At 45.4% G+C, this 25731-nt stretch overlaps 1 protein-coding gene across 4 annotated transcripts in view; it reads left to right on the top strand.

Annotated features, from left to right (window-relative positions):
• Positions 1 to 4362: 4362 nt before the first annotated feature.
• Positions 4363 to 25731, top strand: part of cep85l (centrosomal protein 85, like) — a 61780-nt gene continuing 40411 nt past the window's right edge. The window contains exons 1-2 of one of the 4 annotated variants that reach the window (XM_035421562.1): positions 4363 to 4463; positions 14142 to 14339. In XM_035421562.1, coding sequence (XP_035277453.1) covers positions 4448 to 4463; positions 14142 to 14339 — 214 coding nt within the window. In that variant the 5' untranslated portion in view covers positions 4363 to 4447. Of the gene's footprint in view, positions 4464 to 7750; positions 7998 to 9352; positions 9773 to 14141; positions 14340 to 25731 lie in introns of those variants that run through there. The other 3 variants (XM_035421561.1, XM_035421560.1, XM_035421563.1) reach the window with 3 other exon arrangements.

Genomic DNA, 25731 nt, shown 5'->3' on the forward strand with positions numbered 1-25731 from the left:
CTTGTCTCGACTCGGGTTCCGGCCGGATGGGCGACGCGACTCCTCCCCCGGTCTCCGGTCCCATTTGCGGATTCGGTTTCGTTATTGATTTTTACATTCGGCCGAAACGTTTCCCGCCACACATCACCGTGCCGTGAGGTAACTCCGGAAAAGATCCGCCCAGCTGCATTTAGAGCGGCGTCATGACAACTTCATTACCTGTGTGTGAGGTCATAATCCGCTATGTTGGATATATTCTCTGTACTTCATGGCGGCAGTCGACATTTTGGTAATTACATTTGCAGGAAAATCACTGCAGGAAAAGCATTTTAGAGCCCCCTCCCCCCCCCCCTTTAGCCCTGCCTGTTCTAATGGGGGGTGTTTGTGAAATATCAGAAATGCTATCTGCAGTGTTAAAAGCGTGTGCGGTTACTGAGCTTCAATTTTGTAATTCACTGACTCTCATTGGCATTTATCTAATGTTCTCCGCCATTCACCCGTAAACGGAAGAGCTCATTGAAACGAGCAGTTCCCTCACGTTAATGCCAGTCGCTGGGCCTTTGCAGTCGGCCGTATGATTTAATGGAGGTTTCGAGCAGTCGGGAATCCATAGCCCAGGTGAAGTGCACTTCAGCTGCAAACCCCCAGTATGAAATTGACTAATGACTGCCGATGCACCAGCTCCGAGCTGCTGGCTGGTTCCTCAGCGGCAGAATGTTCTGGCAGCTTTGCAGCAGCCGACGGGGATAAATCGGGCCATGTCAAATACATGTGTTCTGGGGCCCAGGTCCTCGGGTCCCCCCCCCCCCCGTGGAAGCGGCCCCCTTTCTGCCAGCCCCTGTGCCCACTCCTTCATGTACAGAGACCGCATTGTTTTGGGGGTTTTTTTGCCCTGCATGTCTTATGCGAGCGTGACTCAGAGTTTGACGTTCTCCTGCGGGCTTTGTCTGCAGTTCTGCGACCAAAATTACCTCCCGGGTAAGTCTTTTTTTTTTTTTTTTTTTTTTTTTCTGTGCGCATAATATCAAGGGTGAAACAAAGTTATTGTGATCACAGTGGCCATTTGATACCATTACACAAGGATACAATGGAACTGACTCAAGAAAAAGGCCCTCAAAGGGAATGCTTCTGATTTTTGAGTCACTGCATTGGGCCCCACTGGTAGTAGATATGTTTGAAATAAGGAAAGAATGCTCTTGTGTATTCCAAACTAAATTATCAATATTAACTCATTAAAGACATTAACGTCTTGTGAATGATGTATATATGATAGTAGTGGTAACAGTAGAGTGAAATGAGTTATTTTTACTATATGGCTAATGTATTTGTATTTGAGATCAAAACATTAATATGAGACAAAGGTACAGGCAATCTGCTTTTATCTGATGACATTTAAATGTGTATTTGTATAATGATTTTGGAGAAGTGGCTGTTTTTGTGTTGAGTCCCTCTCTATTCAGCTGTGCATAAATAAGTTAACGGATGACTAACTTGTGTTAACTGTTGCTCAGGTGTCTCATTTTGCATGGATTGTTCACACATAAAAGAGCAGTGAGTGTCTAGTCTTGTGGGTTTTAGCCGTTGCTTTTTTTTTCTGTGGAAATTGCATTTGTAGTCAGAAGGCATAAACCATCATGAAGACCAGAGAACTAATCATAGCTGAGAAACAGCTATTCTAAACTGATGAATTCATTCTGAAGAATAGCACTGAAACGGGGTATATCAAGTACAGCAGGTTGGAAAGTCTTGAAAAATAAAGAAGCCACTGGTGGACACAAAAATAAACACCTTACAGGCCAGACAACTTTAGCTGATGACAGAAGAATCCTGATTGTTGTGAATAAAAGCCCTAAAACAACAGTCTTTGACATTACGAGGGCAGGGGTGAAAATATCATTGGCCACCGTAGACAGAAGACTTTGAGAGCAGAATTGTAGAGGCTACATTGCCAGATACAAACCTCTCATCAGCAGCAAGAGTCAAAATTCCAGATTAGAATTTGCCAAAAAAATACAGAGACAAGCCAGAAGAATTCTGGAGCAAAGTTTTCTGGACAGATGAGTCCAAAATAAATCTTTACCAGTGATGAGAAGCCAAAAGTGTGGGGAAAGGTAGAACCAACCCATGATCCAAAACATACCGCCTCATCTGTGAAATATGGAGGAGGTAGTGTCATGGCTTGGACGTGAATGGCCGCTTCTGGAACAGGCTCACTTGCTCTCTTTATTGATGATGTAATGGAGGATGGCAGCAGTATGATGAATTGGGAGGTGTAAATTTTGTCTGGCTATGTACAAGCAAGAAGTTCCGCTGACCTCATCAGTCAGCGCTTCATCCTGCAGCAAAACAATGACCTCAGACACACTGCCAATGCAACCAAAGCATCCATCAATGGGTAAAAGTGGAAAGTTTTGGACTGGCCAAGTCAGTCACCTGATGTAAATCCAATTGATGCATGCATTTCACTTGCTGAAGATGACACTGAAGACAGAACCGCCCCCCCCCCTCCCCCCAAACAAAAATTAACTGAAAGCAGCTGCAGTGAAGGCCTGGAAAAGCATTTACAAAGAGGATGCCAAACATTTTGTGATGTCAATGGGTCATAGACTTGGATTTATTGCATTTAAGGGCTATGCAACTAAATATTACTTAACTTGATTTATCATTTAGTTCATCCTTATCTTAAATTTGTGCAGCTTAAAATTAGGGGACACAACTCAAAAACAGTTGGAAAACATGTACGCGTGTAAATACCATGAAATAAAGGCTGATTGTATGTACATTCATCTCACATTCATCTTTTGATCTCAAATCCAAATGCCTTGTGTATATAGCAAAAACAACTAAATTAATTCAACCGTTTACATATTTTTGGAGGCCGCTGTATTTGTACCAGGCTTATGTAACATGCATGCTCTGTTCAATAGTGGCACGTCACGGCCACAAACGTAGCCCGGTGGTTTGGAGTCAAACCAGTGGTACGAGATGTGCAGCTTGCCTGAGGATAGGAGTGACTCTCAGACACGGCACATTTGCGTAATCCCCGGGGAGACGTTGAGCAGACCTGTTTGTGCAGGCCCACAGCGGGGAGCACAGAGGCCTGGGAGCCCAGCCTGTGCAGGATCTGAGCCTCTGCGTTAGCACGACTTAGCACGATCCCCCCAACTCAATTCAATATAATGTCTTTCTATCATCTTCTCTTTGAAAACAGAAATGGTGCGTTCTGTGTGATGCCGCCGAGTGGTTTGCATGTCTTGCGATAATATGAAAGGTTTTATTTTAATATTAGCTTTAACCATTGAAATGACTTGCAAATGTCATTTTAAATGTAAAAGGTTTGGGCTTCAGGTACTTCTATGAAAAAAGAAATGCAGTCACAAGAAATACTGATGCAGTCTGTTTTTTACTACTGTTAAATATTTCTCTTATAACAAATGAGTGTACATGTATATGTGTGTGTACAATAAAAACTAGTCCTGAGATGTACCAAAAATCCTCATACTGCAGAACTGTGCCTGTACAGGTGTAAGCACAGTTTATCTGCTTTCTGAGTTATTTGAATTTTAAAGTCTGCCTTTGGGATGGTACGAATTATGGTAACAATGTGAACTAAAGGCCAGTTTGACCTGCTAGTGGAGCCTGAGGTGGAAGCCTGGCCTTTTAACTGGGTAGTGAGGGGGAATGAGAGAGGTTGGGGGGGGGGCAGAATCTGGTCTGGTCTGGTCAGGTTTGGTTCCACAGACACTTCATAAAATGTTCAGTGCTCCGGACTGGATTGTTGTGCTTTTCACTGATCTTCAGGGAGGGGGACTATAATGAACCCCCACCCACCACCCCCCACTGAGCACTGCCTAATGAGGATCAGTCAGCTGCCTGTGAAACCTGAACACAGACCTCACCCCAGCAGATGGTAAACACAGATACAGGTATTTCACAAGCCACTGGACACAGATCTTGCTTTGGTCAGTTCTAACAAACCTCAGATCAAGTTAGGGCACTGGGCTTTGCTTTTTGAGTTCTATCGCCCCTTGTAGTGATTCTAGAGTTTGTTGAATCTCCAAAAGAATGCACTTTTCCATCATTGTGGATGTGTTTCAGTTCTTCAACTACAGTATATGTTTAAGTGGAACCTTTCAATCCTGAAAAGAGGCATGGTTCGTTACTCTTCAGTATTCACCATTGTTATTCAAATAAGTGCATCAGCTAGCTGGAATGTGAAATAACTTACTGGACTAGTTGCATTTAAAGATTTGTGTGATTTCTTATTTAATCTCAGGCAAACATCCAAGCTGCAGAGGACACGCTCAGCTGTTTGCTGGTAAAGGTAATTGCACTATGACTCAGATTGGTCTCTGCCGTTAGGTGAGAGGTAGTTTGCAGAGCGAGTTCCTCCTCAGAGTTTCAGTTAACATTCGCTGAGCGGTTACCACTTCCTGACAGAGCTTCTGCACTAAGCACTAAAGAGCTCATGAAGAGCAGTGTAGGTAAGTCCTTTCTTTATATATATCTTTTTCTTCCTTGTGTTCTCATTTTCAGGTGTTTGTCGATATTAGATGAGGTTCTGTATTCCTTCACTAAACCCTTACATCCAGTGAAATCAGCATCTGCTGAAAATCACATTTCAGATAATACTTGGGTGAACTTGACTCGTGGGAGCAGAATTCTAAAATGCGACTGCCATTTCAATGTTTAATGTGCGCTTTGTTGATTACCACAATGCAACAGTGAACAATTCATCCCAGTTATAGGCTAAAAAAAATAGGCCTTATTTTATTTTTGTCAAGCTTTATATGAATATATTGTTTCACCTCACGTCCGACTTGGAAATAGGCGGTAACGTTCTTTCGTCATCCATTGTCTGATTCAAAGCAACTTTTCGCACCGTTGTTTCTTCTCCGCTGAAGTGTTCCACATGAAGGAAAGAGACGTGTGGTCTTGTAGAACATCAGGAGGGATCTCGTGCGTGTTGGGCCCGGGGTTATGGCTGTAGCGACTGTTGGGTCCGAGCATCCCACTGAGCAACGTGTGCAGGTTCGCTGAGTCCAGGCTGCAGGGCCATTGATTTCCTGGCTTGCAGACAGGAAGTGGGGGCTGGGTGCAGCCTGCACAGCGCTGATAATGAGCTCGAAAACACTGATTCTGACGCCCCATTGGCTGAACGTGCAGTTTGTTTCATATTGCTATGACTTGCGGGAAATTATTGATGAAGTGCACTCTTGTGCCAAAATCTAAAGAGCGGGGTGTGGGGGGAGGGGGAATAACATGGTCAACATTGTTGTCAGTGGAACATTTGATATTTGGAGTGCTTTGAGAGGAAATGTATTGTTTGTGTTGAATAGACACAGTGCCTTTCTCTTTTAACACGCTATGGGCAAACAGCCTAAATGCACTGTAGCCTTCTAACCAAAACAGGAATTATCTTTGTTGTGATAGTTATCTCACTGTTGAACATTGTGATGTTTGCCTGCATCCCTGCAATGTTAAAATAATAACAATATGCTCTGATAGTCGTTGGACTGCTTTCTGCGTCAGGCTGTGCCCGCAGAGATATCGCATGGTAAATGAAGACCACAGGATTTTGCTTTTGGCTACGAGTTTATATACCTGTAGTGTGTGTATCCTGGCATTGATCAGGGGTGTATATATTAGCATGCCGTCACCTCCCCGGCGGCCTGTTGCGGTGTGGTTATGGTGAAGGCGTTTGCCCTGCCAAGAAATGCAACCGAGCGAGCGGGCTGCACCGTGCTGCCGAACGATTCGCTGTTGTCGTGGAGACGGCCCCGCGGTGCCCCGCGGTGCCAGGGGTTCTGAGCGTTAAGAAGCCGCGTCTGTTCTGTGTGGCGAGACGCCTGTTGGAGCCCCATCCCCCTACGCAGGTGGCCCTTCAAACGAGACGCGCTCTGTCTCCGAACGCACACTTTACCACAGAACACCCCTTCGGCAGTGCCGTTTTCAGAGTGTCTCGCACAACGATAAAGTACTTCTCAAAAGTGCTGCTTGAAAAGAGACCTCTTAAGGATCATCCTGAAGTAGAACATGGTACCTGTCAGATTCTGGAAGGTAAAAAGGGCTCCTTGTTCTTTAATATATCATGACATCAATTTGAAATCGCCATCTTTTACATTATATGCAACAACTTCTGAGTTTCCCCTTTTTTTAAGAGCCTTTTCATTGTTGGGCCTCTTCCATCATGACATAATGAGTGGAAATGTTTGTCTTTAGATTAGTGTCATTTATTTCTGGGATAATTTCTATTTTTACACGTGCATAGAATGTTTATTGTGTTTGGCGTTTGATTTTAATGAGCCTCAGTGCCAATGCTTTTTAAGTGTGTGTAGGAGCTGAGCTTTGCAGGAAGCAACCAGAGCCAGGACACCTGAAGCTCATAACAACCCTTCTTTGAAGCTGGCCCATTGTTAATACATAGCCTGTTTTTTACCTTTCTAAACACTGTAATTTCTCATATTAAATGAAAAGGTGGACATAAACCCACATCCAAACGTAAAATTATGTTTGAGGTGATTCCAATTTTGCCTGCTTGCATGGCTTTGCTTGCCACTCCTGGCTGTTCTAAGTCCCAAAACTTCAGGGAAAAAATTTTAACAAACATTAAAAAAAATTTTTTATTCTTTTCATTCAAAAGTGCTGACATCATGCATGCCCATTGTATCTCACCACATAAGGTCAACTAGGCCCAAAAACTTTTTTCCCCCAAAGATAAGACTTTAGGACTTACTCTTTTTTTTGTGTTTTTAGGTTACTATGCAAGCCAGAATTGAAAATGAAATACTTATATTTTTAAAGATAACCAGCTCTCCAGAGACTCACGATGGAAATAATTGAGTGTTTTTTTGGGGGGAAAACAAGGGGGCAGTGATTAATTGAGGGGTTATGGGTAATTGAACCAGCATAATGCTGTCCACAAGTTTAATTACCAAAACAAGTATGTTCTTCTGGCTGGAAACAGTGTTGTTTTTCATCCGTGTTGACAGGAGATTTAATTAGAGAGATTGCTGATTTTGATCAGCGCTCTCTGATATCTGGCCAGCCTGTCTGTCCAACCGTGATGGCGAAGCACAGTTCTCACTGCGGTCACATCAGCAGCCTTCTTTGTGATCTTCTGTTGGATGTTTTCATCCACCAGCAACACGGGGCTTCTCCAGTACAGTGTACCCAATTTGAAACTTGAAGTTCTCTATTTGATCAAATCTTGACAGTTAAGCTAATTATGGAATACAACATCTTAAATACATGCCTGCTTGTATTTCTGGGATGCTGGCAGGACTGGAGGTTCTGGAGTAATATGAGGAAATATTTATTGTGTGTTTTTTCTGTGACCTCTGGCCACCCATTCATATCTATTTCCGTATATCTTAACTCTATACCTGGGTGTCATATCATGAATGGAGATGATTGCCTAAAATGGTATGTAATTTAATAATGAATAGAGATTGTACAATATAAAAGCAAATGGCTGCATTATTTCAGACCTTTCCGGATTCTACAAGAATATTTTGTAATTTTGCAATGTAGACAGAGCTGTCAAGTCATATCCTCTGACAGTGACTAACTTGTCAAATCACCATTGTAGGCACTCTTGTGAACTCAAAGTGATACGTAAAATATGGCCAGCATAGTTTAAATTCTTTGAAATGGCACTTTCCAATCTGGCTGTTGTTTAAAAAAAAAAAACGCAGGTCCACAATTATCCACGAGTCTTCTTTCAGGATTTACGTGTGAAATTATTTAACCCATCTAGAGAGGGTTGAAGTGTTGCATCAAAATAAATGTTTCAGCTGGACTGAAAGGGGAAGTTCGGAAGAAACTCAGTAGGAAGGACATGTGTTGTGAAACAGTTTGTGCTGCAATGTTGGTTGTGACGTACATTGTGAAGCTGAAGTGGAGTTTTTGTGAAGAGAAGCAGCTTTTGCTGGAACTGGAAGAATGATGGAGGACTGGAACTCATTAAATGAAAGGAAATCGGAAGGCTGTGACTGAGATGATCAGCTTGGGCCTTGGTGAGCTGACATTTTGTTGCAACTGTGAACTTTGACAGAAAAGTAATTTATATTTGTGCTAAACCTTTATTTTCCATCATTTCTTAAAGCAAGATACTAGACCGTTTTCAAGAAGGTTAAGATTTTATTTAAAATGCCACAAAGAAGATACATGACTGTATCTATTTTTATTCTATTACCTCCCGGTGAAGCATGTGGAAGAATTAATTTCACCTTCTTGGACACAAACACATCTCCTTTATTTATTAAAAAATGTAAAGAAACTTAAACTGAATAGGCCATTGTCAATTGTTGTGACTACTCAAGTGACCTCTTCACCTTGCTGTAATCAGATAAGGTACTACTGTTCCCTGCTGAGGGAATGGCTGAGTCAGGTCACGGAGCGAGTGACATGACCATATCAAGAGCTGTTTTCATCAGTCAAAAGCAGAAGAATGTTTAAAAATGCAAAATGGGGTCACTTCTCAAGAAACATCTGGTGGAATGCAAATAAAAAGCATCATCGAAACTGAAAATCACTTTGCAAATTATCTGACAAATCTTTGCAGGGGTTTATCTCAGCGATTTTCATGCTAACATGGCTTGGATATTAGTGCAGCTAGGGACCACAATTATAGGATGCTTTGGATTTCTGACCCTATTTTGGTTAACTGTGTCTTTACTTGCATGGCATTTTATATGGAGGCAGTTAATGGAAGCAAACTTGTCTCCTCAGCAACTGAAATGGCATCCATTACAGTTGTATGATGATGTGTTTAGGCTGCTAGCATACAGGTCCACCCACCAGAACAGCTTTGTTTGCTTGCAGTAGTTTTTGTCACATTGATGGATAAAAAAGGAACAGGAAGTTCATTTTTTAAATGCTGTCCTGGGCTGAGATTATTTTAAAGCTGTCTTTTCACAATTAAGAATGTGTAAGACATGCGTACACAAAAGCAATAAGGATACCAGGTTTGCTTTCTCAAACTCAAACTAGTGTCCATAAAAAACTGAATTTGGGCAAAAATAGGTTAAAACAGGAAATCAAAGGTTTCAAAGTAGAGAGTAAGGTTTGGTGACTTTTAAAATACTGAGCGATTCATTTAATAAACATGGCATTTCATTGTCTTATTTTGAGAATGTCCTAGTCTGTTCGAATGGTTTTCAGGAGTTGTAAGGTCGTGAAGACCCCCAACTTTCCTTATTTATCAGTGTTGGACATTTTCAAGTTCATGCGGGTTGTGTCGCAGCTGAAAACAAACTCACTCAGTGAAACTGAACTGTGGGGGACACTTTGGATGAATAGGGTTCTGTTTCCTGTGCTGGCTTGGTTGCCTCGGTGGCTCCTTCACCCCCGTCGGCAGCGGCAGTGTGAGCCTCGAGTCGAGTGGGCGGAGACACAGCTCTGATTGAGCTTTCTCCGCGAGGAGATGGAACGCGTACTCCGTGAGATCACATCCTTGCATACACTGCAGCAGAGAGCGATTCGACGGTAGAAGCAACTTCGCCCAACCTTACCCAGATTTCCGACAAAAGGAGCCGATTTCCGATTTGAGGATTGCGTAAAAATAGGAAGCTCCGAAGTTTCATTTTATTAAACTGTGGCAATCTACACGCAATAAGAACCATGGGCTGTATTCTGCAGATCCCCCATCTTTGAGGATTTACGGCTTTTTATACGTGCTATTGGAATTGTACCCATCGGAGTGTACCACCGCATTTCAGCCTATAAAATAAACTAGCGACAATGTGGGAGAGAAACGATTACAACGATGGATTTGACACTTACAAAATGGGTAAGATAGGTTACTTTTGTTATTATATACACCTAGTTATTGTCGTTAATATGGGCTTAGCCTACACACGCTGTTGTCAGATCATCGTGGTCGGTGACCACAAGATGTAAAAACGTTAGCCATGCATAGAGCAGTTTGAGGAATGATCAACATTAACATTAATCAGGATAACGGGTTGAGGACTTACCAGTTAAATCACGCTACGTTTTTGTCAATTTCTTGGTCGTAAAGGATATAGCCAGTTAAGTTGTTTTCTTCTGGCTACCTATTATTTTAAATGAAAGTTGGCTAGCTAGCGAACTTGCGTCTTGATATTGTGGAGACCTAGCTAGCCAGGTTAGCACTATGCTACAGAACCTTGATTCTGTAATATAGTAGTGTTGCTGACCAGATGTGCTGCTGAATGTGTGCCTTGCTACGTGGCTAGCTAACACTAGCTAGCTTTGCGAGCCTTTTTGTTTTTATACACCATTGTGGGCTATATTCGTTCTATACAGAAACGTAATTGAGAGCTGGTTTCTTGCGTCAGATGAGAAGAAGGCAGCGTGTGGTGCGGGTCTTTCGTGGGGAATGATCGGAGTTTGGACTTTAGTGTGAATTTAGACATTGCATTTGGATACATGCCCTGAAAAGCATGCAATGTCCCTTTCATGGAACAATTTCTACAAGGTTAACAAGGGAATGTGTGTTAAATTGTCAGGGCTGGGCTCTCGTGCTCCCCCTTCCACGCGTGTTCTTTGTCTCGTGCAGAGTGACAGTAATTATTATTGTCAATATGGGGACAGATAGATTTTGCCCCCTGAAATCCGCGACTACGCAGTCTACTATGGCCTCAGGAAATAAGTCAACTGGATATTGGCTGTCGACACATAAACCGTTAGATAATTTTTTATGTGAATAAGAAAACATCATGTAAGAGATGCATATTGGAAAAAGAAAATTAAAACAAGACCTAATCTTAAATTCCTAAAGCGAGTAACAAACTAGCCCGATATTTGTTCGTGCAGTGTTTGTCCAGTTACACTTCGATGTTAATGAAACATTGCCAAGACTGTACATACAGACTTCGTTTCCGAAGTGCCAAAATTGCGGCTATTCGCTACAGTAACACCAGTGTGAAGAAATAAAAAGATAACCCCTTTAATTATTTTTCCGTTTAAACCTTTATGCAATGTACTCTTAAGTTTGAAAAGTTACCATAGCATCCACATGTAGTTACCAAGTAACGTTGAAGTGCCCTTTGCGATGCTACAGCTGAGCTTTTAAATCCCCCGTACTTTTCTGTTAATAATTGATCATACATTGCATAATCCCTGGTACATTCTGAGGGCTTGAGACATAAGCTCTTACCAGCATCAGTTTTAACTCTTCACCATGGGTGGGGGGCAAATTCTTCAGGAACTCGATCCTGTTAAAAAGTATTTTAGGTGTTGCCTCATTTCAGACTCGCTGATGAGCCTTAAATACATTGTCTAATTTTAAGACGCCTATATTTTGAATAGCATGTCACAATGCAGTACATCAGCTACTGAACAGCAAATGTGGTACTATGCCTGTCACTATACTGTAACAAAAACTGAGAGCATCTGTCATTGAATCAGAGCTTAGCCTGCGATTGATCTTGACAGTTGCTGTGTTAGAAGTGATGGCTGTCTAATATCTCTTCTGCACTGGTCCATGATTATGACTGCAGCGCTGTTTGGTGTGCGTGCTATAGTATGTAGGCTGAAGTCTCAGTAGTGATTAGAGAAAGTGGATGAGTGAACTATCTTGGCCGTAATTTCACTATCCTCAAGCTGCGCTGTTCTGTTCCTGACGTTGACAGCATGTGCCATCCACACAGAGAACCTCTCTTTCAACGTGTTTGGAAAATGTACATGTGCGAAATTTGCCACCCTATACATGCACAACTTTGTGGAATATTCATGTATAACTCTATGTATTCTGCAACATTAAGTGTTTTGTGATGGCTGCAGGGTTTCAGGGATGAAATTAAATTTCCATCAAACTCAGAAGACATGAAGTGACATGCAGCTAGTGAAAAAAAGGCTCAAAAATGTAGGCTAAGACGTAGACTATATCCCAATATTAGATAGAGTTTCAGGTGCCGGATAAGGTCCCATATTCCTGATAAGATGGTAATTGTTAGATGTAACAATCGATAATTGGGGACAAATATGGCATTAATGAAGGAAGCGAAAAGTACACAATCATAACTGAGTCAACATTAATAGGAATTCAAGTTACAAAAAAACAATCATAAATGTCTGAAAAAGAGCTTGACTCTGCCTATGCTGATCGTGCACTTTTTCCTCATAAGATGGGTCTGTTTTGCACACACTTGCATGTTAGCACCTCTGCCGTTTATTGATTGAACTCATTGATCTCAGATTGTGACCGTGAACATGTAGAATGGTCACATCATTTGTTTACTGGTGTGCGTTATGCAGGTGTGCGGTATTGCGATGGTCACATACCGTCTGTTTATTTTCTGCAAGTTGGAATTTGGAATGCCCAGCCCAGCACCTGCCTGTCATATATTGGGGCAGCCTTAATGACCACTACTAAACGGATTATGTGCCCGAAGTAGGTTAGATTAGCAGATAATAACGGGAGACGGCCCATTTGGCGCACGGCCGTCTGGGAAGCTGTCCCGGTCACCTGAAGCGTTCCGTGTTCAACCAGCGAACTCATTTCAAAGCAGCTGCAGAATATGCACTGGCAGTTCAGAACAGCACTCAATTCTCTGCTGATCATTTTCAGTTTTTTAATTACACTTGGAGAATAAATAAAATGTAGAAAAATATCAGCCTAACAAATGAATTGAGCATTTCTTCACACTTCAAAACTGACTTTTTTTTTTTCTTGAGAACACAAAGAACATTATAAAGTTGAATCGAGTCAGTCGAGCAGGCCAAAAAATTTTACTACGAGGTTCAACCTAGAAAACTTTCTGCACGCAGTCGAGTTTCCCCCCTGTTTTGGGAGTGGTGGAGCAGACGTGAAGTTCCTGTCTTTGACACAAGCATTCGGAGGGCAGGCACTGTTTTCAAAGGAAGCTTGGTGTTGCAATAGGCATGTGTCATGGGGGATCGCGTGGTGTTTTGAACATGCTGGGTGAGTGTCAAAACCTGCTGCAACGTGGCAGGACACCTTGTTTCAGTTGGGTTCTCATCATTTGTGTCTACAGGAGTATAGAAGTGGATTCCTGGAAACCTATGACCTCATAGTCACATGGCTTTGTGTGTGTGTGCGATGTTATTCCGTGGTGTCTTGCCAATTCTCGTAGTTAACTTATTGACAGGTCTCTCCCAAGTTCCCTGTTGGGACATAGAAAGGTTGTGTGTGTTAGCCTAACCAAGTGGCATCGGGTCACACTTGTACATCTCTGTTTATATTTGAGGTAGAACCTAATGAAGTCGTTGTACATACTAGTCAAAATAGTAAATTTTTGACATTTGAAAGATGTGTTAAAAGTTTAGTAAGGAAGCTGTATGGATGCGTTCATGTTTCTTTCGGGCATGTGCCATAATAGACTTCTGCGGCCTTGAAAGTCATATAGCTTTCAGCTTTGCTGTGTCATCTGACCCAATCTAAACCGGAACAAACAATTTCCCTCTGTGCCTCGTGCTATATAGATACACATCTGACTAAACAGTTTGGACCAATTTGCATTTTCATCATTGAATATAATAGAGAGAAGAGCACTGCTTCCTCCTATTCCAAAACGAGATGCTACGTTCCCAGAAACTGCACTGCAGTAGAAGGACCATTCAGGACTATAAATTGTGTTGTAGAGGTTAGCATTGTTGTCTGCTTAGGTAGTGTGTCCATTAAAGGGGGGGAGGGGTACAGGCCAATAGTAATGTCCCAGAGGATATGGAGTCTTAGCTCTGGTACAGAAACACGTGGGTCAGCTAATCTACTGCGAGATTAGTTGTGTTGATTTTGAAGATTTATTACACAGACTAATCAAATATTGCGGATCCACTTATTGGCTGGATCGACGTTAACCCCTCTGGTGCAGAATGTCCTCTTAGCTCATCGTGCACTTGAGTACTATACTGTAATCCTTGGGCCGAGTTCAGGTCATCCGTCTCCGTTTCCCAGGACAACAGAAAAACAGCCATGTAATATAGTGGAACCTTATGCCATTCAGGCAGAGGATACCTGCACCGATACAACTATTATACGATAAAATACAGGCTTAAATGTTTAGGAAGTGATTTTCTGTTAACAAAAACCATAATTATGTGCATTCCCCTGGAAGATGAATAGCTATTGTAGGTGTAGCGATGTGCTACCCAAAGAGCGGTTTTTAGCCCTGCTGATGGTCCTGTGGATCTCTCTCTCTCTCTCTCTGTCCCAGGTTCTGGCACGCCCTCTCCAGGATGGGTCCCGGGGTGCGAGTCGACGTGGCAGGGCGCCGCCTCCTCGGCCAGCGGCAGCAGTAACCGCGCGCGGCGACACAGCACCGCCTCGGACAGCGGCGACACGGGCATCGGGACGTCCTGCTCCGACAGCGTGGAAGGTCAGGGGACGCACGCGCACGCGGATACGTGCGAATGTACGCGCGTACACGCAAACAAACAACCACACAAACATATTCACACACACACACACACACACACGAACATACAGACGTATGTGCAAGCGTACCTGCATGCAAACTAATAAGCACACACACACACACACACACACTCAAATGCATGCATGTACATGCAAACAAATACACACACAAACATTTTTACATACACACACACTCAAATGCACACACGTACAGACTCACGCACACACATGCAAATTAATACACACGCATACACGTACACATGCACAAACACACAGTAAGCAGAGAGATCATACACAAGTCATCACAGATTTGTCCACTTGCTGAACTCCTCCTCTCGGTCCACATCCCGGCATCCATCATCTATGACATGCACATATGCGGAAATGCCTGTGTGTGTGTATTTGCTCTCGCACATACACGCGACCTTGCTGCCCATTCCATCCAGACAGCAAACGTCCGTATTTTCAAAAGGGGCCAGCTCTCTGCGGTGTACATCTAACCTCTTTCCCCACGATTCTGATATTCTGTAGTAGATGTTTAAGTGAGGATTTGAAGCTTGGGCACAGTTTTGTCGTGAGTCAGAGCAGTCATGACGTGTCGTTTTGTCACTCTTGGTCCGGCCTGGTATGAAGGCGGAACAGTGATTTAGGCCAGTGCCGAATCCCCCACGCGAGACAGATATAGACCATTTCCTGTTTAAACTTGAGCTGGCATCACACACGGGCTGGTCTTGGTTTGTTGCCGTTTGCCTGTGAGAACAGAGGAGAGCCCATCACGTGTTTCAGGTGGTACCCGAGTCATCAGTAACTGGCTGTTCTCTAGGAATGTGGATTCCTATCCACTGCTTTGTGCTGTGATATACCAGAGATGTATTTGAGGAAAGAGTAGAAATTGTGCGTATTTACAGTATTTAAGGTGTAGGCTCTGAAGGCTTTTGCCTTCACCAACCTGTTCGATTTTACTCTTTTTTTATTAGGTAATGGTTTGTTTTGCTGGCCTGATTATTTGAAGACACTGACCTATATTTCAGACTGACATTGTCTATTGCTGTAAATGCATACATGCTCAAGTATATTGTGTGTATGTTTGTGTAGATTTGGTGCATAGCATGTACATCTCTGTACATTAGTTCGGAGGATTAGTCAGTAGTCTGTGTTCTGTGTAATGAGATGACCAGTTTCCTTCTTGGCTTGTGAGCAACTTTGTGCATCTGAGACAGGCTGTATGAGCAGGCCTGTAAAAGACTAGGCCTGTATCCTGATCCTGTAACCCCTGGTCTGGCCCTGTTAAACTGCTGAAATTCCACTTAGCCCACTGCTCGTCTCACCAGAGTTTACAGTCTCCTGGAAGTATTTCTGAAAGCATGTGTGTGTGTGTGTGTTTTGTTTGCGCGTATGTGTGTGCGCGCGTGCGAGAGAGAGCAGGGAAGTGTAAAAGAGTGAGAGATACAGAGAGAAGTGCACGGTCCTGTCGGGTGTTCACATTGACTCAGTGAGGCCCTGGGTACTGCCTAACGTACACTGCGCGAATGGAAAAAGACCCGCTCCTTAGCAACGTTCCCAACACAGGAACCTTTCCCAGTCACATGGGTGCGCTTTCTCTCTGGGGAGCTTCACATCCAGGCTCAATACCGCATGTTGCTCACAGGCTACATACCTGCCATTAAAGACACCTGGGTCTCCAGAGGCTCAGCTGACGCCATCCATTAGCACGTTAGCTCGTTAGCCGAGGGCTTCTTGGCGCAGTCAGCGTCTGCCTGAAGGGCCTGGTCAGTAAGGTGGCAGGGTATCGTCCAGACGTCCCGTTCCGAACCTGCCCCTCTCCCCGGGGAACGCTGGCTAGGCTGTGCTCCCTGGGTCTGGCCAAACCGTAACCGGGAACAGCTGTCCTTCCTCAAACTCTGGCTCGGCAGACAAAGGATCCGTGCGGTTAGCTCAGCGGAGCGTACGGATTGTGTTCTTGGAATTTGCTGAACATCCATATTTTTTTTCTGCGGGGTACAGACAACCTACAATTTTCTGTGTCTCTAAAATTCTTGGGGCTTCTTTGGGCAAACGTATCTGTAACGTCCAACATTATTCTGAGCTGCAAGTAGTATGCTCTCAATGCTTTCTTCCAAGATAGGTTAGCGTTTTGTTAGTGGTTAGGTGCTCCATACGTTTTAACTGGCCTTGCTGCTACTGCTGTCCCATAATCCTTCTGGACGACCCGCACGGGCTGCCAAATGTTTAGACATAAGAGGGAACCTCCTCACATGCCCTGTGTAAGAGAGGAGCCTCCTCACCTCCTCGCTGCTGGGAGGAGAGAGAGGGAGAGGAACGCCAGGCTCAGTTCCTCTTCCCGCGAGGTGTCTGAGGTGACTCACTTCTGCTGAGAGCCCCAGAGCAGAGAGATAAAGGGGAACTCGCTCCCGATAGCGGCGACGACGGCTCGTTTCCGTGGGAACCCACCCCATCAATTACCACGGGAGCAGTCGCAGCCGTAGCCCTCTTAATTGGATGCCCCCACCACCCCCCCCCCCCCCCCCCCCCAGTGTAAACGCGCAGCTGGAGAGGCTGCAGCCGTGGCCCACATTTCAACACGCGTCCGGCGCCCCCCTCCCCCCCCCTCCCCGTGCTCACCTAGAGAACAACCCCCCCGGCTCAGTCAGCCACAGCACGGATACGTCTCTCCCTCCCTCAGCCCCGCAGTGTCTGTCACCCCCCAGAGGAGGGGGTTGGGTTTGAGATCTGGCACACTGGGTGAGCACGCAGGCTAGCGAAGCGCACGAGGCCCAGACTCTCATTGATTGATGCGCACGGTTCCCCATCGATCTCATACCATAAATATCAAATATCAGACGGAGCGGATGCCCTCAGACAAGGTGACTTTCGGTGTTTTTAAGCTGAAATGGTGCGCCTCACATTTTATTTCATTTTCATTTGGTTTTTGGTGGTGTTATTGTATTTTTCAGAAGAGTGTGTGATAATATTGTGACGCACTTCAAGCTGGGGTGACCTACATTGTGTTTTTCGCCAGTTTTTTCCACTCTGAAGGGGGAACGGTGTGCAGTTTCCTCAGAGCGATTTCCCAGCATCCTCTTGGCTCTGAATGAAGCAGCCCCCTGAGATGAGAAAGCGAGAGAATTAGGCCAGTTCTGCTGCTTCAAAAAAAAATAAAAATACATGTGTGTAGGACCTAGCCTAATTGTCGTGTGGGAAGCAGGGGGGTCCGACATCACAACAAGCTGAGACAACTCGGGCATCCAGGCTGCATGCTGCTGAACCCTGGAGAACACCGCCTTAGATCACCACAGGGACCAGGGGAGGTTACATTAACCCTTTAAGGTATAAGATCACAAATAGCCTATTTGCTTAGGATGTTCTTTACTGAACATTCTAATGTTGATGTAACAATCACTACTGGTAATTGAAAGCAACGGAGTTCTAGAACACTGACTGACTCTTCTCTTCAAAGGGTTAATAATGAAATTATTCTCAGTTCACTCTCTGCAACATGATATAATGAATCACACTGCCAAGACCGGAGAAGATGATTGAAATAGGTGTATATTCTGTTTTACTTGTTGTTCATGTGGTAAATATTTCTCTTGTCATGGTTAATTGTACTGACATAACACAGGAGCAGACATTTAAAGTCACGTAAACCTTTTTTATTTTTTTAAAGCACACGTCTCTTCTTTTGCATTTGCATTGTGAACTGTTTGGTATTTTGTAAGTTAACTCGCCTGCGTAGCGGGTGTTTGCCCCGGCTAGTAAATCTGTTGTTTTAATGCCGTTTTAAGGGCAGATCTCTGGAATAAGCGTCCTCTGTGTTCTACGGCATCTTCAAGGCTGGCGTTTATGCAGTGGTGGGTCTTTTATGCCCTGGCCTCCTTTGGAGAGGGATTCTCTGCGCGGACCCCCGACTGTAATGCACATGAAAGAGGAGCCTCTGTTCCTGGAGCTAGTGCATAATCGCTACATCGCGCCCGCGGTTCACAATTGGCTTATCTCCTCCGCTGCCTCCATTTTGCTCAACGCACCGCATCAGAACATTCTGGCTTCGACAGATCCAGTCGGACTACTAGGAAAAGACCCCATAAATCCCCCCCCATTTAAGAGATTGTGAAGTGTCTAACAGTTCTTTTTAAAAAATTTGGCGAATCCCTGTCTAGTGTTTTTCTGAAAATCCAAAAGAGAGCCAGTTTTAGGGTGTATTCCTGACACACTAAAGACTGTTCAGTTTATTTTTATGCAACTGCTTATGTAACTTCCATATTTTTTTTCTCCTTTTTTTGTATTTCATTTGTGGCGTCAGTGAATGTTCTCCTCAAGTGTATTTCATAATTATACGGCAGCCTCGTTCCGGTTCATTGGAAAGTACGGTGCACGGCGACGCCCGGGGACGTTTCCGTATGGAGGTCACCCCGATTCTCCGCGTTCCTCTCCGAATGCCGAGGGACGCTGCTGGAGGTGGACAGTTAACCGCGGATCCGGGATATGTGACGCGGTATCGACTTCTTGAATGTAGGTCGTCCGAGCCTGAATGCGAGGCCTTCTGCAGCCCCGTACTGTGGCATTAAAGAGGGTCTCGTTGTGAGCTGGAGATCTGTTTCATGCAGGGAGATCAATACATTTTTTTTGAGTCATTGATGCAGGCTGAGATATTCAAGAATGTGATATTTAAAGCGAATCAATGAAACCTAGACGCGCTGACCTACGGTATGCAATAAATATGAGGTGCTTCGCGTGCAGATCGCATGAATGGATTTGTACGCTTACTATTGGTGTCCTTGTCTTTGGTTTTTTTTGGTCTTTATTCATATTTCTTGTTTTTTTTTGCTTGCTAAAACGAGGCAGGTTTTGATACGAGCGGATCCATCGACCGAGGCTCTGTTTTCCGGCAGTTCCGATAGAATCTCGTTGGCGCGGGTGTCGGGTGACTCCCCCGGCACCCTGGACACAGCTTTTCCAGAAAACCGATCTCCCGGTGAAAAATAGACGGCAGGTTCCACTGTCTTAGTTGACCTTGGGAAGAGAGGAGAGAAGCATACGGTTTGATTTATGTGGTTGTTTTCAGTCACACTGCAAACAGTATATGTGATTGTGCAGTTATTTTTGGACCATAAGGGAAATTCAAATGGTTGTGTTCAAAATCAGCGCTTAGGATGTGATGTAGACGTTTGAGTCTCAAAGTGCTGGTTGGAGCCTTTGAAGAGTAGGGGGTCCTCAGAGACCCCACTTGCTAATTATGGTTCAGGGTGGACATAACGGTGCTTTCCTGTAATTACCCAGGATGCTTCTGGTCCTGCCCAGTATTTTCTGGGTTCTCCAGAGCTGCTCAGTTTAATCATTACCGCGTTTCACTTTCAGAATGACAGGGACTGGCTGATTGGGGGATTTTGCCCAGCCTTCTTTGTCAGTGTGCGATATGTAATCTCATTCCAAGTGCATGAAGCCAGTTGACCTCCAATCAGATTCCTGCGTAGGGCTGTTCTTTTAGGATGAAAGGTTCAAAGCAGACCTGGCAGCAGATCAAATACGTGTTTGTTTTGGATTCAGATATTTTTCTGTGCTCTGTTGATCTTGCCTGGTGCAACAGGGCCTGCCAGTAGGACCAAAAGGTGGGGTTTGCACTTTCTGAGAGTATGTCATAGGTTCCAGTACACCAGACAAGCTCAGTAAAGTGTAGAAAAGTATTTGAAGCCAAAACAAATATGTTTTGACCCACGTCTGGTTCAGAACTACCGAAAGGACCATGGTGTCCCTGTGCAGGTGACGCTCGGTACTTTGAGCTTCAGAGAAACGGCGTTCACAGTTTTTTGTCGGACAACGACCTTAGGAACATACCCTAGAGTTGTGGTAGGCCGCGCTTCCGTAGCGTTTCTTTCATCTGTGACTCCGCTTACCTCTCTCTCTCTCTCTCCCTCTCTCTCTCTCTCTCTCTCTCTCTCTCTCACTCACTCACTCACTAAGGACATTACGGGCTCCGCTCAGCAACTTAGCGGGGCCTATTTCGGTCCACAGAAACAACCTGTTTCGAGCGAGCGGTTATGCAACCGCGGGGTCAGGCCAAGGCCGTCACCGGGCCGTCACCGGGGGCGTCGTGTTACTCCGCAGAAGGTAGCGGCCGTCACACAAGGCAACCTGAGCCCGTGCCTTACCCACCAGGAATAAACACCGTGAGGTGGGGGGGGGGCAGAGGTGAAGGAGGGGTGTTGCTGGCCTAAGATGCTCAGGAAGGATGTTTCGGATTCTACGCCCCTCTATTAATACCGCAAACATCCACCTTGCCTCAGGTTACCATCCGAAGGGCGTCCGTAAGCTGGATCAGATAGATAATAGCCCTCCGCTCCTCTGACACCATCTTGAGTAATGGTCCTGAGATCAGTGGCAGTGGCTAATGCTGGCCACAGTGCGGTCGACTCCCAACCTTTATCCACGTCATAGGCAAGAATGGGTTACGCTGACTGTCGGCAGCTAGGACTGTGTCATAAAGGCGTGCTTATATATCAAGTGGTTATAGGCTATATCAAGTGCTTATATATCAAGTGGGGATTTCAAAGGAAGACGTTTGGGCCCCTCCCTGCCCCCATGGTTATAGGCTCATGGGGCAAAAGAACGCACCCTTTTCAGTGAGCTGGGGGGGGGGTCAAATGAAGTGTGTGGCAGCCTCCACTGCCCCCCCATCCCCCTCCCTCCCCCTTCCCTCCCCGTTGGTAGATTATCTGGCAGAAGGGTTGAGCTTCCATTTCGGGGGGACTTATCCAATGAGCCCCTAATTTCCCTGCCCTGTGTGGGACATCGGCGGCGAAAGCCTTTTCAGAAATTAGATTTGACTCAAATTTGCGCTGCATGACGTCCGCCGAGTCAGCGGAGGTCACATCGTTAGGGCCGGGCTCCGACGGGGATAATCGCGTTAGGCCGGGATGGAAGGGCGGCTGATATTGGGGAGAGCCCCCCCTCCCATGCCATACCCAAGGTCCCCTCTCGCCCTGGGACGTACCCCCGCACCAGCTGCTGCACTTCCATTACCCTGATGACTCCTGAGACTGCCCCGGGTTCAGCCTTTCGCCCCTGGGTGGCGCTGTAGCGAATGGTGCTAATTTAGCTGCCAATCACCCACTACTTTTTACAGAGCCTGGTTTGAGAACTCCAGGTGAGGATCCATTGCCCTTAGCTGATAGCATTTAGCACTCTAGTCTAACATCTATACTTTTGGGGCCAGTATGTGGGGTGGGGTGGGGGGGGGGGGGGGGCAGAGCATCTAAATTAGAATTCCGGATATTTCAGCCGTTCTTATTTATAAAGCGTATGTGATTTTTAAAAATGCAGAAGAATTACGCACAGACACATTTCCTACCCTCTGACATGTGAACAATAGAATATTTTCGCGACCCCGCTTTGACGTTATAAATGGCGGTATGAAGTACGGCGCGGCGGGTCACACTAGCGGCCATTGTTTGGCCGTGTCACCCGCGGAGCAACGCACCGGTGACACAACGCACGTTTGTGCTCGGGGTTCTCCACTTACGCGGCCGTACAAAGGGACCCTTTTGTGCCGCCCGCCCGCGTGCGTCGTCTCGCAGCGGGGTCTGTGACTCCGTGGGGACGAGCCGTTAGCCGCTAGCCGTTAGCCGGCGCTCGCGCGGGCGCTGGGCTCAGCTGGCTCTGCAGGAGCCCGTCTGTCGCTCGCTAACGTAGCCGCGGCGCTAGTCTTCCTCGCCCTGCCACATGTGGCCCGGTGTTGATTTGTGTATCCGCAGCTACAAAGGAAAGCGTTCCCCGGGGCTCCACTGTATGGGGGGGGAGGGGCGCTGGCAACCTGAGTGTGTTACATTGCTAAGGAGACAGCCTTTTAACTTTTTTTCACTCCGTTAAAAAGAAAAAACTGTGAAACGCTGCTCAGGCAAACACAAAGATCACCAGCTTCACAGTGAAGAATATCTGCACGTAGTGTATACAGTTTCGCTCGTGGTACAGAGCCTACGACGCTGCTTGTCTTATTTTCTAACAAAATACAATATCAAAATATAACCTCTCACCAATGTATTTTACTTTAAGTTGGCGACAGTCCTACGGTTTTTATAATTGAATTTCAGGGTCTCTACTCTATGTGTTTGGCTTGCAAATTTTAAGTAGATCACTCTTTAATGAAAGAAAAAAATCCTCTTGAGTTCGTAAGGCTCAGAGAACAGAATTGTACGCACGTGGATTAAAGGCTAATTAAACGTTATTGCGAGAGCCTCATAAAACGGGTCCTGTTGGGCGTTAGGAGGATTTATGATATTAATCTTCTCTCATCTCCTGCTCAAGGGAGGGGTAAAGTTCAGAATGGGGAGTGCGCGCGGTGGAGGAGGTGCAGGGGAGGTGTGGGGGTTGGTTGGGTTTGTCTCCTACGTGCGGGGTATAAGGCGTGAAAGTCTGGGGTTTGCAGGGATTCGTAATGAACGCTTGGCGTCGTGCCTCGAGCGCGGTTGGCAGGCCGCGGGCCCGCCCGTGTAATTAGCGTGTCTTTCTGAATCATCGTCTCGGCCGGGTCGGGAAGACGAGCCAAACGGGAGACGCAGCCGATGTCCAGAGCCGGCTGTCAGCGCCAGGGAGGGACCAGGCCACATATTCCATTATCTGGACATCAGAAGAACCATGAAGGCATCGGTCAGTTACTACAATAAATGGAAATGCCTGTTCATTTAGGAAAAATGAAGAAAATCCAGTGCTATTCTTTGCCAATGTTCACGTTGCAGAACCTGCAAAGCCTACTGAAAATAATGGATTATCCGTTGATGTTATTCAACTCCATGTCCGATAGTGTGAGTGGGCTCCAACCGACGAAAATCGAGAAGTGCATCCTTAGTGAGGACCGTGTGTTTAGTGCAAGCGTGCATGCGTGAGTGCGAGCGAGCATGCGCGGCTTGTTCTCCTCCTCGCCTGTATTCTTAAAGGATGTTCCCGCACGGACACAATGGCTGCCTTGGGAACGAAGGGATGATTCATCTGCACCCAACATTCCGCTAGTTCTTCCCGCCTCCATGTGCGTTCCCAAGGAAACCGAGCAGTTCTCCTTCTCCTGCCTGCTTGGCAGTCCGCTCCTCTTAGATCTTTTCCACTTTTCTTGGCAGCACATCTAAAGGATGAAGTCATCACCTTTCCTTGGAGAGAGAGGGCATCAGGGTGTCTGTTGTCATTGACGGTAGAACTTGGCAGAACAATGGTAATGTATAACAAAAGAAATACCAAAAGCAGTTTGCCATTCATGTCATCACAAAGCACAGATCGGTATTTGAGGCTATTTTGGTAACTGTCGGGAGATTTGATTAAAAAGGACGGTTAATTTACCACCACCTGAGAAAGAGGGAAGCCATGCATTTCTAATGGGATAATCCCCCATCCTGAAAAGTATTTTATCTGCGATTGGCATTTAAGATGGAGCTTTGAGGAACGTCATCCCCTTGGAGAACGCAAATGCCAATGTGCAAGTGCAGTAGTCGTCAAAGTACTTCTCAGCCTACTGTAGTATGTTTCCTTTGAGTTTTTTATCGTTAATTGGCTTTTATTTTGTAAAGATTTGAGCTACGTGGCTGCCATTGAAAATGGCTGTTTAAAATATACATGCTTAGGGATGTCTGAACAATGGTGGAGCTGGTCTGGTCGCCTCAGTTTAAGGAACTTGTTCCTGTCAACCTGAACCAGCAGCACACGGAATTCACTCAAACCCAACATGAGCAAGTTGGGCTGAGTTTTGCACTCGGCGAGGATGAAAGGTAGCTATGCTGGTTTATACCCTTGCACACAGGGCGAAGGAAGTGAAGCGAGGATCAATTGGCTTTTCGTGTCTGGAAGGCGGCCATCTTTCCTACTTCTCTTAAATGCAGGTCGTGTACGTCTCGCCCCTTCTGAGGGCGAAGACCGTGAGAGAGCTCATCGGCGACAAGGGGGTGGATGAATAGATGGACATTACTTTTACGGGTAGATGGGGTGTCATTAATGTTGTGTAAGGGACATAAGAGGTCCCCATATTGTCTGTTTGTCGGATGTGTGTTTAAAAGTTGCCCTCTCCCAGCATTGGCAAACAAGATGGGAAAGACCTTTTGAGGTGTTTTAGCTTTTACCATTGCCAAATTGCATCACTCACACCGGCTTGCTGAGTTTTCCATGTTGGAAAGGACTGGGTCTATTTCAAGGCGCCTGTGTTGCCCTTCAGCTAGTTTCAGTCCTGTCTGTGTGAGTTTGCGTGAGTCTGCGTGAGTTTCCACGGAGTCCACTGGTTTTCTCCTGCAGTCAAAAGATATGAAGGCTAGGCTAATTTGAGATTCTGAATTGTCTGTCGGTATCAGTGTGTGAATGGTGTGTGGGCCCTGCGATGGATTGGCAACCTGTCCAGGGTATAGTCCTGCCTCTCACTCACTGCATGCTGGGATAGGCTCCAGCCACCCCTACCCCCCCAACCACAACCCTGGCCCGGAATAAGCGGTTTAGAAAATGGATGGTTAACGGGCATTGAAAAGCATTTTAGAAATGTTTAATCCTGTTTTTAATTTTTAAAAATAGGATTAAAAAGAAATGAACCCCATTTCTCGGATCCGAATGGCATTAAGTGGTGTAATTTGATAGCATGAGGGGATGTGTGGATCAATGGTTCTTCAGGAAATTGTACATGGAGCTGAATGATGCTGCCGGTTAATGTATTTCCGGCCACAACACAAAAAAATGTTACATGCTCAGATGTTATCGTTGAATCATTATAGCCTATTTGAGTGAAAAGCAAGTGGAAAATAGAATTTTTTTCCTTTTGTGTGGGGTTTAGGAGCTTTATAAATACGCCAAAGCGGTGATGTGCCTGGATCTTCGTGGACATGGTGCGTTTTGCTGTAAGGCATCGTGTCTTTGTGACTGTAGTTGTGGTTCAGTGAAAGGCTCTCGACGGTGTTCGGCACACACCCGCTGTATCGGGTCGCCTCAGGGCCTGCTGTTCCAGATGCGGGGCCTTTTGAGTGGGCGGTCTGCTGCCTTGGCCCCGCCCCCACTCTCACTCAATGCCACCCCCACCACCCCCCCGAGGCGGGAGGCGGAGCCTTGGAACATCTGGGTGGTTTATTGTTCCTCTGGGCTGGGATGCAGTCACCTCCTCTCTTGCTCTCGCCCTCTCTCTCTTGCCCTCTCTCTCTCTCTCTCTCTGCCCTGCATGAGTTATTTTGACCATGAGCAGTCAAAACACCTCTTCTCCTCTATCGTCCCCTCTCCCTCTTTCATGTCTGACCCTTTTTAAAATAATAATAATAATTATAATGATAATAGTAATAATTATAATTATGCATGTATTTGTATATCATATTTCAGACTTGCAGCCCAATATTTTTCACAGTAGAAATTAAATTAGTATGTGTAAATATGTAAACAATAGGCAA

Source organism: Anguilla anguilla, chromosome 6, assembly GCF_013347855.1.
Source record: "Anguilla anguilla isolate fAngAng1 chromosome 6, fAngAng1.pri, whole genome shotgun sequence".
In the NCBI taxonomy this organism is placed as follows: domain Eukaryota; kingdom Metazoa; phylum Chordata; class Actinopteri; order Anguilliformes; family Anguillidae; genus Anguilla; species Anguilla anguilla.